This window comes from Gavia stellata, chromosome 1 (assembly GCF_030936135.1).
Source record: "Gavia stellata isolate bGavSte3 chromosome 1, bGavSte3.hap2, whole genome shotgun sequence".
In the NCBI taxonomy this organism is placed as follows: domain Eukaryota; kingdom Metazoa; phylum Chordata; class Aves; order Gaviiformes; family Gaviidae; genus Gavia; species Gavia stellata.
In genome coordinates this window covers 2364070-2381099 of record NC_082594.1, presented here as the reverse complement: position 1 = coordinate 2381099, position 17030 = coordinate 2364070, and the positions used below count along the sequence as shown (strand labels likewise).

The 17030-nt window shown below is 48.3% G+C and overlaps 1 protein-coding gene across 1 annotated transcript in view; it reads right to left on the bottom strand.

The window, feature by feature from the left end:
* Positions 1-10459, bottom strand: part of FCHSD2 (FCH and double SH3 domains 2) — a 166215-nt gene extending 155756 nt beyond the window's left edge. Inside the window, exons 1-2 of the mRNA XM_059816450.1 lie at positions 10431-10459; positions 7566-7663 (exon numbers count right to left, since the gene is read on the bottom strand). Of these exons, the coding sequence (XP_059672433.1) occupies positions 7566-7663; positions 10431-10451 (119 nt within the window). The 5' untranslated portion in view covers positions 10452-10459. The remainder of the gene's footprint in view (positions 1-7565; positions 7664-10430) is intronic.
* Between the last annotated feature and the right edge of the window lie 6571 nt (positions 10460-17030).

Here is a 17030-nt window from a genome sequence, read left to right as displayed (position 1 = left end):
AGCTTTACTGGCAGATGCACATCTCCATGTTCACCTGTGAATGTCCAAAATAACCTCCAGAGGAAAGACAAGGCTGGCATGGAGGGGAGGGGAAGAAAAAAATAACATCTTCAGCCACAAAACTAGATGAAAAGGGAGGAGTGCCCTCTATCAACAGCCTCAATGTCCCAAGCCACAGCAGGTACTGTTTACAAAAGTCTTTTTGTAGGTTATGCTAAAAGGCTGAAAGCTGTGTCTGCAAAAGATGCTAAAAGCACTACTGGCAAAGGATGCAAAGCCTGCAAAATAAACATTTTCCCACCAAACATGATGAAACAAATACAACAAAACACCATAAGAAATTAAGCCAGGCTACACTAATTGTGTCTGGAATGATAAGAATGTTCTTCCTCTTTCCAATACAGCTTATCATGACATTCATGGTATGTCCTGAACAGCTTCAATTCCCCTTACATACAGGGTTTTGGAAGAAAGAGTTGGGATGAAAAATACTTAGAGACTCAAAGAGAAAGCCTTCCTCACAGAATCAGGCTTGGGTTTGATCAAGTGGATCAAAGGAAGAGCATTTTGTTCCTTGAAAGTTATCCTGTACCATATATCCTAATATACATACCTAACTTAGTCGATGTTGAGCTACGCCCTGCAACTGTCACCATAAAAATCTGTAACAAAGGCAACTTTACAGGACTGCATGGCAACTGCCGGTTTTCTAGAGCTCTGCCAAGTAACATTGTGGTGAAAAATGATAGCTCCAGGAAAGGCCATACTCGGATAGAATTCAGGCAACCCCCACCCCCAACTTTCTGCAAGCTAACGAATTCATTCTTAAAAAGGGGCACTGAGTCAAAACTGAAAATGGAACCTTTGGCAAAGAATGCATGTGCTGTACTTAGTACCAGAATCACCTTTTTACTGTCTTCCAAGACAAATGCACACTCAAGGCACAGTGCTCACCAGCTAACGTAACAAGCCTGAATCCTCCTGAAAGCTTCTAAGGAAACACAAGCCCTTAAAAATCAGACTTCCAGAGCATATGTTGGAATTGATTTAATAAACAAAATCTCATTCAAATGCAAACCTTCAAGCTAAAGTGGAGAAAAATAATTAATTTTCTTTTTGATGTGAGAAATGGATTATTGGGTTTTTACATTATTACTTCTGCTACAAAAAAACCCCAAAGAATCATCAAAAAACCCCCTTCATCAGTTAACCAAAACCTGTAAAGCTACTTAGAAATATTGAAACAGGACATCCATTACTTTGTGTATGTCAGGGTTTTTAAAAAAAAAATGAAGGAGTATGGTCCATTTCTCAGTTTCACTGTGCCAAGATAGGCCTGAATCATTACACTGTGGCTATGTTTATACTGAAACTTACTTTTTTTTTTTTTTTTGCTCAAAACTTGGACTTCCACACCCAGTAGGCAACATTTTTTTAAATACATTCCAAGCTTCCCTCAAACAGTTCCAGTCAAAACATCACCAGATTTTAATTCCGTCAAGAATGCGAGCATCTCATTATAGGACTGCCTAATTATAGGTAACGTGCCCAGACCACAGATTCTGTGGGAGCTTTATATGGAATATTATTCAGAAGTAACATCACGGACTTTTCTCAAAATTTCTGAAATTTCTGCATATTTAGTGTTACAGTGAAGAATTACGCTGTGTCCCCTCAACTAATTAACAGAGTTCCAAAAAAAAAGTAAAAAATGAACTCACAATACTCACCAGTGGTGAGAAAGATCAACCCAAGAGGAAAGAAATGTCATCAACTCTGAAGAAAATTGCAAGCTTTAAAGAAAAAAATTAAGCCTCTAGATCTGCTAGTTGTACAAGGAAAGCCTTTTCAAGCGTGAGTCAAACCCAGACTAAAATAATATTGTACATACAGTTTTCATGAGTTTTTCTAATTCTTCTGCTGTTTTCCACTTCACCAGGTTGCAGAATTCAGAACCTGGAAGCACAGAAAATCACTCTGCTCCTACTTAAATAAAGCCACGAACACCAGAGGCAAGCATCACATCTGCTGAATGGAGTGAATGACCTTGAAGGAAAAAGGAAAGGTGGCAACGAAGGACAAATTTCTGAGCAGCATAAAGGAAAAAAGATGACCTCCCTATGAAAACCTCCCAGCGACTGCAGAGAGGAAGTTCTGAACAGGAATTTTTAAAAAAGGCCTTATCAGATACCCACTAGCCAGAGGCAAACATGCTCTGGAGCCCAATACAGGGTTCAAAAATATCCCAACAAATTGCATTCCCTGCAGCTGGAGACCAGAAAGAACAGGAAGAAAGGTAAACTCCTCACTACCGCTTTGCCTCAGGACAGGAAAAGTAAAGCTTTCTCATGATTTTTCAGAATGTCTCATGGCATCCTAATATATACGGCTATATACATACATAAATACATACTCTTTTACAGTTTTCTTTCCCAGTTACTTATCCTTCTGCAGCGCTATCCACACTGTGACGAGACTTTTCCCTAACACAGTATCTGTTAAGTGATCTGCATTGTAACTGCTATATTAGATTTGCTGTGTTTAAAATTGGAACTGCAGTTAGTTTCTACTTCAGTAGCTTGACTCAAAGCCAAAGTTGCTGTAAACCTTATCACGAACCTACCAACATAATCAGTGAGATTACAGAAGCGTAGTCAAATTCCACCAGAGAGTACAAAGTATATTCATAGCAAAAGGTTACATGCAACTTTATTAAGTGCAGCATAATTCAATACGTAAAGTGACATGTTAAAACTAGCAGCAACTAGCTATCTACAGATACATATTCATTCATGCTTCTACTTTTTTTTTTTTTAATTTCTGTACTGCTCACTTAGGCTTGTTATGACAGGAATGAGACATCAAGTTAGAGACATCAAAGTAGTACTCTGTCCTCGTACTGGGCACATAAACACAAATCGCCCGTAAGTTCCTTCTCTCCTCACCCACACACTCCCCATCTAACCTGCTACGTCGCAGTGGAGCAGAAGCAAGTGACAGGCCAGCTGACAGGGCAACAGCATCCGAGACTTCTTTACAAAAACAAGTTGAATGAATATACAGGCTACATTACACTGCCATATATGCTAGAATGAACAATGAGAAGATATTTTAAATAAGAAGAAAAAGTAAGGAGGGCGAAACCATAAGGACAGAAAAGCAAAAGAAACAGGACCAGGTATTTGTACATGTATTTGCAGCCGTATCAGGAGAACATGAAGATGATGAGTCTACAGTTTTGGTAATTCCTTTTATATTAATTAAGTTGAAATTGATGAAAAACCCAACAAATGAAAGGATTGTATTGCTATCCCATCTCAGCCAGAAATCATGCAATCTTGACATCTATTTTCAACACACCGTACAGTCATCCGACTTAAAATGATGAAGCAACATAGGATCAACACACCCAGACAGCAGAAAATTAGCTAAGACTCAAACAAGGTGGCCTTTCCAGCTTCATAATTCACAAAGCAGCAGCTGTGCCTTCTACAGGAGCATTAGCCTGTGGTTACACAGTGACTTTAATCCCATGTGAACCTGGGCTGCCACTGCACAGCCTTGCTTTCCCTCTCCTTCCTCAGGCACTCACTGCTCCCACCTCTCACGCTAGCAGTGGCACTTGCAGCAAGCTGGATCAGGGAATGGATTTATCCAAAAATTATCCCTTTTTGGGAGAGGAGTGGGGGAAGGTTGGACTTCAGGTGGGCGAGTCCCCTAATCCACCTGGCTCACCCATCCTTGTGCTCCGACAGGGAGACAGTAGGAATAGTTGGCAGGTGGAGCTGGCCCTTCAGCAGCCGTCCAGACTTAAGAACAGATTAAAACAGCCATGTAACCACAACCTCATTCTCTCTGGCAAAACATAAAAGCGAAGAAGTTTTTAAAAAGATGTTTTAGAATAGATTAGCAAAAACTGTAAAGGCATGTAAAGGTCTTTTGAAAAGCGGGCCTTGTGATAACGTTCAAGGTAAAGCAACTGTCACCTAACAAGTTTATGAAGTCATAAAATACATATAAATACATATAAAATAAAAATACATATAAATACATTACAGAAAGATCAAGTTGGATTAAAATGTGCATCATACAGAGTTCTTTACAATTTCGCAGACACATGCACACACACAAAAGGAAAGTATGCCTACATCCCGGCAAACTAAGGGCAATTTCAGACCACTAGCACCAATCAAATAAGGCAATTTCTAAAATCAAAATAAAATATGTGAAAATGGCCAACACCTCTAATAAATCCAGCCATTCATAACCCAGTTGGCCCCTGGACAAAACCCCAAAAAATTAACTTGCTGCCTAAAAGCAGCCAGGTGTGGATAGAGTGAAGAAGTACTTTTAGCCATAGAGAAGCTTTGAAGGATTTCTGGTTCAAAGCCTACGTTTACCGTTCAGGGGGGAAAACCTCTTCCTCCATCACAGTTGCAGAAAGACAATCTTTTTATAGTAATGCCAGCACGGATCTACCACGTGAAAGGATATGGTAGCTTTAGTGAGCTACAGAAGATAAACATATGTCATGCCTAAAACTGAGCCAATGATCCTAAAAGCATCCTGAATCACTTGTTCCACAAATTCTCCAGTCACCAAGTAGGAAGAAATGTAACACGACGAGCCAAATAGAGATTATAAACACAGAAATGTATTTTTAAACCTATTTGCTAACACATTTCGAAACACATTTTTTATTATAGTCTTGTCAAGTCATAAAAAGATACTCCAGCTTTACCGCTACTAAACTCCCACGGAGAAGAGAAACACAACACAGTTTGTAAGACTGCAGTGGATATTTGATTTTTTTTTTAATGGATATTACAATTTTACATGGTGTCAGAAGTCATCCAACTTCCAGGGAAGCTTTCCACTCAACTACCGGCACATAGTTTTGTCAAGTCCCAGGTATGATTTCCACAAGCAAAACATGATGCCTTTTCTTCCCGGCCTCCAGGACTTGAATCTACATCCTTGCATACAAAACACTGTATTATCACTCAAAAAGAAGACATATTTCAGATTTAAATAAACATGGTGGGCTTATGTAGAGCCCTCAAGGAGATTAAGTATCTGCAGTGGGGCTGGAGAAAAGGTAGTTACACCTATATGTCTCAACCCTGACCAAGAAGAATCCCATTTGGAATAAACAGTAGTTCAGTCTTCATTCTCTCCAAATGACATAGTTTAAGCCTTCGTACTACAAACATTTAAAACAGTGCTCAGTTTTGCATAAAGATATCAAAGCTATTGGAATGGCAAGTATGCTTATGATCCGGTAGGCTGCCAAAACTCATCTGCTGATATACTAGACAATGGATGTATTCTGCTAAAACTCATATGAGAACTTTCTGATCTTTTCCTCGTATCACTTCTTTTTAGTTGTATACAAAACTGAACTGAAATGATATAAAAAATGTAATTAAGAGTTTTAAATCCTGTACAAATACTATGGTTTGTAAGTATTGCATATGTGATATGAATGCTTGCATTTATCTGCTAACAAATACAGTAATTATTGGTAATAATTTAACATTTTAAAATAGGCATTCTTAATCACTAGCTTGCAAGCCACGTATTCAGAGTTTCTTGCTGCCACTGCAGCAGTTAAGTTTGTAGAATTCAGAGCAGCATAAAACAAGAGCACAAATTTGCACTCTTGCAGCGCCTGAAAGCTCCAACAGCGCTACGAAAGGACTCGAACTCTCTCAAGTCTTGATAAACAAACAGCATTCAGTTATAATTTAATACTTTTGGATAACAGCAGGGTGCTTTCTATCAAAATAATTCTTCGTTCCAGAGGCAAAAAGATCCTGTGTGTGGTTCCAGCAAGCACTGCTTTCTGGAACACTCCGGAATCACGGTGGCTGCATATCCTGAATACAGTCATAAATACACAAGTAATGGGTTGATGAGGTTGACACCCAGCTTCTCACACGAGTGTCACACGCTGACCGGCGCAGCATCAAAACTACCAAGTCTTCAAAGCCCAGTCCCTCCTTCACGCCTAGATGCAATTAAAACACCTCTGCATCACAAACCAAGATCGGGGGGGGGGCTCAGAAAATGTTTCTAAGCAAAAGTTCTCTTGTTCTTTCGTATTCTGTTATCTGATATTTGAACAAATCCTTGACACGATGGAGCTGTCATATCCTATCACATCATTCCATGTTTAAAGAATGTTTAATCTGTAAATCCACGCAGTGATTCTACAAATGCAGATTGTTTGCAACAGGAATGCTGAACAGAGACTATATACATTTAGTGACTGCGTTAGTGAATTAAATTGATTAATCCAGTTTCTTAATCCATAACATTAAAATTTACAAATGAAATTAACTGTAGAAATTAAAATACTTTTCTTTAATGTAATTTAAGCCGGCATTTTCACATGTTTTCCTGTTTTTGTATCCACGAGCTAATAATGCTTATGACGTCTTTCAGCAGAATACAGACTGAAGTAATTATAAGCTCCTGTGAAAAATAGGAAATGCTAACAAAACCTGGACTAGAGCAGCAGTACCTGGCCTAGAAGTTCTAAAACTAAGTTTCTATCTACGGGGAAAAATTGCCTTGGATCAGTCTGTTACTTATTACTCAGCATTTGCTAGTTAAACACCACACAGCTGCTAATTTTAATCTAAGGAAATGAAAGATGTGATCTTTCCCATTCAAAAAAAGTGTTTCACCACCCACGGAAGAGAAACAGGGGAAGAGAAGGCTCAAGCCTCAATATTCTGATTGGTGAAGAGAGGACACCGAGAGAGTGAGACAAACAGTACGTCATCTGTCAAAGTTGCCACATTTGCATTTTATATACAAATATAAAGCAAGAAATCTCATTCAAATAATTAACGGGTGGACTACACACTGCCAAAAAGAGCAGGACAGCAGTGGACTCACTGCTGAATATTTTACAGAAGAACTATCCTAGAAATTGATCCTCTCCAAATGGAATGATTAATCCTCCATATAATGCCAGGTACCCACTACCACCGCATTTTGTTAAAAGCAAACTTTTAACTTCAAGAGAAGCAATCACATTAGGTAAAATGAATAACAAAACCCCCACAACTGATGTCATGTAGATTTTCCCTATTGATCTTAACCTGTGCAGAATTTTAAATTATAAATGCAAGTATCTTCTTCTAGGTTTCTGGTAAAAAATACAATCTATTTAAAAGTGCTGTTCAAAGCTATCTCTAGCGAGACATGTATCAACAGTGGTTTTAAAATATTTTAATAATTTTAGCAGCCTCTCACAACCAGTAAATCAAAGTCTTAGTCTATTACATAGAGAAATATTGCTGAAAAGAGCAATGCTTTTTGTATGTTGTTTGTGACTTTTTTTTTTTAACATTTCCCCCATTGAAGAGAAGAAAAAATGGTTTGCATTGTGTTAGCTCCAGTTATAATTTCCAGCTGTGTCAAAACTTTAACAGCCTAAAAGCAGGAAATCCAAAGAGGAAATTCCATCGTCAGTTCCTGAAGTTTTGTAACTCAAATGTTCTTCCAAAAACTGGATCTTAAAGGAATTTTGGTAGCATTTTGTGTAATCTTACCTGATATCTTCAAGTAGCTCACATTCTGCCTGATGCTTGGCCTGAAGTTTTGTCATCTGCTCAACCTGAATGTTTTTTAGCTCTTGTGTAACTTTCACCTACAAAAAAAAAAACCACAGACCACATACATTTTCTGTAGAGTTTAAGTCAAATTTCAACAAGAAAAAAAACAATTCATGGCCTTAATCTATTTTGAAATTGCACATTCCAGTGGAAAATTCGAACACAGATTTAAGAGTGCAGTTTAACCCCACGCAACATTCATAAAGGCCGATTTCAGTAAGCGCTGTCAGCCCAGCAGGCTTACGCTGCACATGGCAAGAATCTCATGCTTACGCCCAACCATTAACGAAAGTGCAATTTTATTCCAAAACCGGGGGGGGTAACTTGTGTGCAACAAAACAGTTTTGCCTACCAAAATAAAAGCAGGCCACGGGGAAAAAAATTTAATTATAGTGTATAGCCCTTCAGTGCAAGTCACACAATTCTGAAATTTATTAAACTGTCCTACAATTGCTATCATTTAAAGATAGCTTAAACAGCTTAAACATCAAGTTGGTTCTTGATTGTGCGTCAGCTCAAAAGAGCCCCCTATAAATGGCTTCAGAAGGTTGGCCTTACGTTTTTTAGTATTAGTGTAATTTTCCTTTGAACCTCGCTAAAAATTCAATGATTTGGGAACCTACTTGATAACTGGCAGGTAGCACCATTGGCACAGGTGTCAGGAATGATTTGATTTTGGAAGAGAACCATGGGGTCGTTTTGTTCTTGTTTTTATAAAACAAGAGGTCTTGGCATTTTAGCCCTCTAGTGATCACAGGGAATCCATGTATCGGCCTAAAAAATGATCACCAGCGTATCTGAAGACATTATGCATTCATGAGGACAGAAATGCCAAACAGTTACTGTAATGGGGGAAGAGAGATGAAAAATTCAGAGAGGAAGAAGACACAGATCTCCCTCTTCTTCGCTAGCCAGGCAAAAAAACCCCTAGATCTCATCAGCCAGCAAAAGCCTCCTCAATTTTAACTCTGAAGACAATCCCCCCCAGCAACAAGCACCCTTTAATCACAACATTATATAGAGACAAGTTTTTCACAATACAAAAAAAAAAATAAAATTCACACGTATGCCCCTGACTTTAAGCAGAAAAAGTGTCTATTTTTAACATAAACTTTCAGCATTTTCGTTTTTATCTGTATATGAAAAAACCCCTACTCAAAATAAATAAACCCAGATGAGATGACCCATGTAATGGAAATAATCTCAAATGAAATAATATAGGCAAAGAATGACACACATGTCATATAAATAAGCCACCAAATGTGAACTAAAATAGACATGAGAACTGTTTAACAAAAGCGGAGTCCGTCCGCAAAACAAGAGGTTGAGAGGCAGGAACGAGCCAAGGAGAGATCTTCACTGCAGCTGCCTGCCAGGGCTACTGGGGAGCTCGGGGGATGACAAGGGATTTCTGTTTACGCTCCCTCTCAAGTCTTCCTCCCCTCCCCATCTCTCCTAGTCACTGTTACACAGTTCACACAGCAAAGCCCTGCCATCTCCTCTCCTCCCCGAGAAACCTCAACATCACACATGATATCTCAAACATCTACGGCGACCGATGACACTCAGACGGTAAACGATTACAGCCCAAACCACTCTCATCGGGCAGCATCGCAAAGAATATTGAACACAAATCTCAAAACCACAAAACTCCCTTCCACGGTGCCTGTAAAGGAGCAGCCTCTCCATCCTGAGACCTGCTTCACCGTCTCCAGCTCCCCTTTCTCCCCACGCACCGACCATTGCATACAACCCTCAAAATAACTAACCAATAAATCTCCATGTATCAGTACCCGCACGTAGCTCAAGAACCCAACTACAGCTCAAGTCTCCCAGATAACAACCTGCCTACACAGACAAGCCACACCAGGAACAGCCTTTTTTCCCAAATCTACGTTCCTTCTTATGTCTCTTTCCACACCAGCTCCCCCCCAATGCAAAGCACCCCATACTCCCACGGACTGCACCGACACAAAAAAGCCTCCCCGCCGCATTTGCAGATTGTTCCCATCACACGTCTGTTGCATGTTTTTGGCTGCCCCTGTTCACCCGCTGTCCTGATACACGCCGGGATAGCCTGCATCCTTGCATCAACTCCAGACGTGACCTTCTGCTCCAAGACACCCAACCCATCGCTGTTGGTATCAACCCACCGTAGTACCTGAATGCAGCTGCGCCCCCCAAATACAGCCAGCAGCACCCCACAACCGGCACAGCCTGCCTCAACACCCCCCTGCAGCCCAGCCCGCCGCAGTCATTGACCCCCTTCCAGCCCTACCCAGCCATCGCTCTCCTTCATTTGGAAAGGCTTCAGTGGGTGTGGGGGTGCCCCCGCCACGGCCACCCCAACACCCACTGACCAAACACGACCCCCCCCCCCCCGCACCTCTTTCCTCGCCAGCCCTTCCCCGCGCCCCGTCCTGCCTCCAGAGCTCATCTCCCCCACCAGACCCATCCCACCCCCCCACGTCCAGCGTCCAACCACCCCCCAGACATTCCCCCCTTACCCACCTCGCTGGGCCACCCCCCACCACGGCCCCACCGCCCCCAATTCAGCCCCCCGCCCCCCTTCCCTCCTAACACTTGCTCCCCCTCTCCCAACCTGCCTCCAGCCTCCACCACCGCACAGCCCACCCGCAGCCCAACCTGCTGCTCCCCCTCCCCACCGTGCCCCCAGACCCCCCCATAACCCACCCCCTGCCCCAAAACTACCCCATCCCACAGAGCCCCCCCCCCCCCAAACAGCCCCCAGCCCCACACACACAGCCCCAGCCCCCCTCGCCCCACCGGGGGGGCCCTCACCTTCCTCGGCGGGGGCTGCATGGTGCTGCGCTGGGTCTCCACATCAATTCCCTCCCCCCGGCAGCAGGATGCGGCCCCCGCTGCAGGAGGAGGAGGAGGAGGAGGAGGAGGAGGAGCGGGCAGCGACCGTCTCCCTCCCGGTTCGGGGCGAGTCCCGGTCGGCGGGAGGAGCGGGGGTGGCGCCGGGCGGGGAGGGGGGGGGGGCGGGGAGGCCGCCTCTTCCTCACGGGCAGCGGCGGGCGGGCGCCGAGCAGCGTCCCGAGTGCCGGCCCTGGGGAGCGGGGAGGGAAAGGAGGCGGCGGAGGGAAGGCGGGGACGGGGCTGAGGGGGGAGCGACTTCGAGGGGGGGAAGAAAAAAAAAAAAAAAGGAAGGGAGGAAAGGAAAAAAAAAGGAGGCGGCGGAGCGCGGCTCGGGAGCGCCCCGCTGAGGGGACGCGCGCCCCGCCAACGGCCCGCCCCGCCGGCGGCGGAGACCTCCCAGCCGCCTAGAGCGGCCACCATAGAGTGGCGGGCGAGGAGAGAGAGAGACGGGGTGGACACGCCCCCCGCCCGCCCGGGGCGCCGGCGCCCGCTGCGGCCGCTGGGGGGCGCGGGGGGCAGCGCGGGAGGCGGGGGGGGCGCGGGGTGCAGGGGGGGTGCGGGGCGGGTGCGCGGGGAGGGCGCAGGGGGGGTGCAGGGGTGTGCCCAGGGAGGGTGCAGGGGGTGCGCAGGGAGGGTGCAGGGGGTGCGCGGGGGGTGCAGGGGTGTGCCCAGGGAGGGTGCAGGGGGTGCGCAGGGAGGGTGCAGGGGGTGCGCGGGGGGTGCAGGGGGTGCAGGGGGTGCCCAGGGAGGGTGCACAGGGGGTGCGGGGGGGGTGCGGTGGTGCCCAGGGAGGGTGCAGGGGGTGCACAAGGGGTGCAGGGGGTGCGCGGGGCGTGCAGGGGGGTGCAGGGGGTGCACAGGAGGTGCAGGGGGTGCACAGGAGGTGCAGGGGTGTGCGTGGGGAGGGTGCAGGGGGTGCACAGGGAGGGTGCACAGGGGGTGCGGGGGGGTGCCCAGGGAGGGTGCAGGGGGTGCACAAGGGGTGCAGGGGGGTGCGCGGGGGGTGCAGGGGTGTGCCCAGGGAGGGTGCACGGGGGGTGCGGGGGGGGTGCGCGGGGAGGGCGCAGGGGGGGTGCAGGGGGTGCCCAGGGAGGGTGCAGGGGGTGCAGGGGGGGTTAAGGGGGTGCCCAGGGAGGGTGCACAGTGTGCACGGGGTGTGCACAAGGAGGGTGCGGGGGGGGGGTGGTGGTGCAGGGTTTGCACAAGGGGGTGCACAGGGGGGTACAGAGGTGTGCGGGGGGTTGCAGGGGTGTGCACAGGGTGTCCGCAGGAGGGTGCGGGGGGTGCACGGGGGGTGCACAGGAAGGCACGAGGGGTGCAGGGGTATGCACGGGGGGGGTGCAGGGGGGTGCAGGGGTATGCACAGAGGGTGCAGGCTGTGCACAGGGAGGGTGAAGGGGTGTGCACAGGGAGGTGCGGGGGGTGTACAGGGGGGGTGGGATGTGCATAGGGGTGCAGGGCACACACGGGGGGTGCAGAGCGTGTGGGGATGTGCACTGGGGTGCAGGGGTTTGTCTGGGGGGATGCCGGGGGGTGCACAGGAGGGTGCAGGGTGCGCACGGGGGAGTGAAGGGGGTTCGTGGGGGGGGTAGGCTGTGCCCGGGGGGGTTGCACAGGGGTGCTGGGCGTGGAAAGGGGTGCGGGGCTGTGCAATGGGGATGCAGAGTGTGCACAGGGGGGGTGCACGGGTGTGCATATGGGGGTACAGGGGGGTGCGGAGGGCACACAGCACTGCTGCTCACAGGCCCGCTGCATGTTGGCCCAGCCTCCAAGGCACAAGTCCACTGCAGGATCCGGCCACGCAGATTGGGGTGCAGGATACAGCCCATGCCACCCAGGAGGTGCTCCCCAGCACCGTGCGGACAGGGTGCTCCATGTGCTCTGCACCGGAGGAAAAGCAGCCATCGCCTTCCCTCCAGCACTTTTCAGGTTGCCCAAGCAAAGCAGGGCAGCAAGAGTCAGACTTGAGCTGGGGTTCCAGCATATAAGGGGCTGTCACCCTCAGACCCTGGGGACAGCAGCTGGAGCAGTCCCTTGAGGCTGGCACCCAGGTCCCGGTGCATCCCAAAGCCGTTGCAGTGGGAGCAGAGCACCCGAACAAACGCACGACGGCCCACGCCCCTTTGGCAGGAGGTTGCTTTTAATCAAAGGAGAAGAAAATGAAGCTGAACCCTCAACCGCTGCAGACGTCGGTGAGGTGCAGGAGAGCCCAGGAGGCAGAAACGATGTTCCGCGCCATGCAATGTCATGTTTCGCTGGGTGTGAATTAAAAACCCCTGATCAGGCATGTTTGGGGGTTTTTTTTTCCCCCTGCAGTACTTAGGTTGCTTGGCTTAGCTTATTAGATCTGCTGCAATGAAATCTTTGAAATATTAAAGTGCGTTTGGATGTTTCCTTTAAGCAAATTACCAGGGCAGTTTGCAGAGTGTAAGGCAATTCTCATAATTGCATTTTCCCAAGTGCTCCAGTGTCGCTGCTGCTCCATCGCCGGCTCCTTTATTATTGATGAACTTCTTTACTCCAGCTCCCAGAAAATGACCCCTCACCTTTAAAGATGCTTTAACACTTTCAAAAACTAAAATGCAACTTGAATTCTCCTTTCTCCTCCAGCTATTTGTTTATTTAGTGCTGCCAATTAGTCTAACTCGTTCTCCCCAGGAAACATTCTCTAAACGATGAGTGAGATGTGGTGCATCAATGGATGCTGTGAAAATATACTGCATCTTTCTACTTGAGCTGCCCGACCTGCAGACCCCAAAGGTGTTCGTGCCAGACCATGCACTGTGCCCAGTAGCAATTTTAAGTACATCCAAAGCGTTTCCTATACGCTTACGTATAGCTGGGAACCGGCCAGGGCTCAGTTTTGGGGCCGGTCTTGTTTAATATCTTTATGGATGATCTGGATGAGGGGATCGAGTGCTCCCTCAGCAAGTTTGCAGATGACACCAAGTTGGGAGGGAGTGTTGATCTGCTGGAGGGTCGGAAGGCTCTGCAGAGGGATCTGGACAGGCTGGATCGATGGGCCCAGGCCAATGGTATGAGGTCCAACAAGGCCAAGTGCCGGGTCCTGCACTTGGGTCACAACAACCCCATGCAACGCTACAGGCGTGGGGACGAGTGGCTGGAAAGCTGCCCGGTGGAAAAGGACCTGGGGGTGTTGGTCGACAGCCGGCTGAAGATGAGCCAGCAGTGTGCCCAGGTGGCCAAGAAGGCCAACGGCATCCTGGCCTGTATCAGAAATGGTGTGGCCAGCGGGAGTAGGGAGGGGATCGTGCCCCTGTACTCGGCGCTGGTGAGGCCGCACAGAATCACAGAATCACAGAATCAGTACGGTTGGAAAAGACCTGTAAGATCATCGAGTCCAACCTGAAAAAAAAAAAAAAAAAAAAAAAAAAACCAAACCACAAAACCCACTCCACACAACAACAACAACAAGCCACAACCCACCCAACACCACACAGCACCATGCCCATCAAGCTACATCCCACAATGCCACATCCACACGCTCCTTGAATATCTCCAGGGAGGGTGACTCTACCACCTCCCTGGGCAGCCTATTCCAATGTTTCACCACTCTCTCAGTAAAGAACTTTTTCCTAATATCCAGCCTGAACCTCCCCTGGTGCAACTTGAGGCCATTTCCTCTTGTCCTGTCTCTTGTCACTTGGGAGAAGAGACCAACACCCACCTCACCACAACCCCCTTTCAGGCAGTTGTAGAGAGCGATGAGGTCTCCCCTCAGCCTCCTCTTCTCCAGACTGAACAACCCCAGTTCCCTCAGCCGCTCCTCATCAGACTTGTGCTCCAGACCCCTCACCAGCTTCGTTGCCCTTCTCTGGACACGCTCCAGCACCTCAAGGTCCTTCTTGGAGTGAGGGGCCCAAAACTGAACACAGTATTCGAGGTGTGGCCTCACCAGAGCCGAGTACAGAGGCATCATCACCTCCCTACTCCTGCTGGCCACACCATTTCTGATACAGGCCAGGATGCCGTTGGCCGCCTTGGCCACCTGGGCACACTGCTGGCTCATATTCAGCCGGCTGTCGATCAACACCCCCAGGTCCTTTTCCGCGGGGGAACTTTCCAGCCACTCATCCCCAAGCCTGTAGCGTTGCCTGGCGTTGTTGTGGCTGAAGTGTAGAACCCGGCACTTGGCCTTATTGAACTTCATCTGGTTGGCCTCAGCCCATCGATCCAGCCTGTCCAGATCCCTCTGCAGAGCCTTCCGACCCTCCAGCAGATCAACACTCCCTCCCAACTTGGTGTCGTCTGCAAACTTGCTGAGGGAGCACTCTATCCCCTCATCCAGATCATCAATGAAGATATTAAACAAGACCGGTCCCAAAACCGAGCCCTGGGGCACTCCGCTTGTGACCGGCCGCCAGCTGGATTTCACCCCATTCACTACAACTCTCTGGGCTCGGCCATCCAGCCAGTTTTTTACCCAGCGAAGAGTGTACCTGTCTAAACCACGGGCCGCCAGCTTCTCCAGGAGAATACTGTGGGGAACAGTGTCAAAGGCTTTGCTGAAGTCCAGGTAGACAACATCAACAGCCTTTCCCTCATCCACTCGGCGGGTCACCTGGTCATAGAAGGAGATCAGGTTGGTCAAGCAGGACCTGCCCTTCATGAACCCGTGCTGGCTTGGCCTGATCCCTTGGTTATCCTGCACGTGTCCCGTGAGCGCCCTCAAGATGAGCCTCTCCATAACCTTCCCCGGCACCGAGGTCAGGCTGACAGGCCTATAGTTCCCCGGATCCTCCTTCCGACCCTTCTTGTAGATGGGCGTCACGTTGGCAAGCCTCCAGTCATCCGGGACCTCCCCCGTTGACCAGGACTGTTGATAAATGATGGAGAGCGGCTTGGCAAGCTCCTCCGCCAGCTCCCTCAGCACCCTTGGGTGGATGCCATCAGGCCCCATAGACTTATGAGTGTCCAGGTGGCATAGCAGGTCGTTAACTGCTTCCTCCTGGATCATGGGGAGCCTATTTTGCCCTCCATCCCTGTCATCCAGCTCAGGGGGACGGATACCCTGAGGATACCTGGTGTGGCTGTTAAAGACTGAGGCAAAGAAGGCATTAAGTACCTCAGCCTTTTCCTCATCCTTCGTGACAATGTTCCCCGCCGCATCCAGTAGAGGATGGAGATCCTCCTTGGCTCTCTTTTTGTTGTTAATGTATTTATAGAAGCTTTTTTTGTTGTCCCTCATGACCGTGGCCAGGTTGACCTCTAGCTGGGCTTTCGCCTTCCTAATTCCCTCCCTGCATGACCTAACGAGGTCCTTGTATTCTTCTTCACTTGCCTGCACCTCGAATACTGTGTTCAGTTTTGGGCCCCTCACTACAAGAAGGACATGGAGGTGCTGGAGTGTGTCCAGAGAAGGGCGACGGAGCTGGTGAGGGGTCTGGAGCACAAGTCTGATGAGGAGCGGCTGAGGGAGCTGGGGTTGTTCAGTCTGGAGAAGAGGAGGCTGAGGGGAGACCTCATCGCTCTCTACAACTGCCTGAAAGGGGGTTGTGGGGAGGTGGGTGTTGGTCTCTTCTCCCAAGTGACAAGCGACAGGGCAAGAGGAAATGGCCTCAAGTTGTGCCAGGGGAGGTTCAGGCTGGATATTGGGAAAAAGTTCTTTCCTGAGAGAGTGGTGAAGCACTGGCAGAGGCTGCCCAGGGAGGTGGTGGAGTCACCATCACTGGAGGTGTTCAAGGAACGTGTGGACGTGGCATTGTGGGACATGGTTTAGTGGGCATGGTGGGGTTGGGTTGGTGGTTGGACTTGATGATCTTACAGGTCTTTTCCAACCTCAATGATTCTGTGATTCTGGGACAGAAGCATTGAGTGCAATCGTTATTTAATATATATATTGCAGCTCCTCCATGCAGCGTGGTGCTCAAAGCCTGGACAAGCAAATGCAATGGGATACACTTGGGGGTGGGGGGGATGCAGAGGATGCTTCATTCAAGCAGGAGGGTGGAAAAATGGGTTGGAAAAAAAGCATTTTGCTGGGCTAAGAAAAAGTAGCTGGTGCTCTGGAAGCCAGGGCTTGCAGGGGGAGAGGTTTTTTGCAGATAAACTCTTAAGTCAATGGTGCAACGTGCAACGATCTGCTTCCCTAGCAATAAAATCATTGCGCTGAACCGATGCGAAATGCAACCTCTGCCGAGCTCCTGGTGTTTTAACTCATTACCCCAAAACCACATCATCCTGCAAAAGTTTTGCATCTCATGCCTTGTTCCTCCAGCCAGCCCAAAGGAGCTTCCTCCTAAAATATCTCCACGTAGCATCTGCGCATGCAACCCTTTGCACACACAGGCGTAAATCATCCACGGGCTTTTGCATGCAGGGCTCAGAAGTGTTTTAGGTACCACACCTGCAAACAGATGCATCATCCCCCCTTATCATGCACGGCAATAGTTTTTCCACCGGTTGCTTGTATTCTTCCATGAATAATTTCATTCTCTATAGTTGACCGCAGATTCCCTGAAGCCTGACCCATGGGGTGCTGCGGGTTCAACGCAGGTC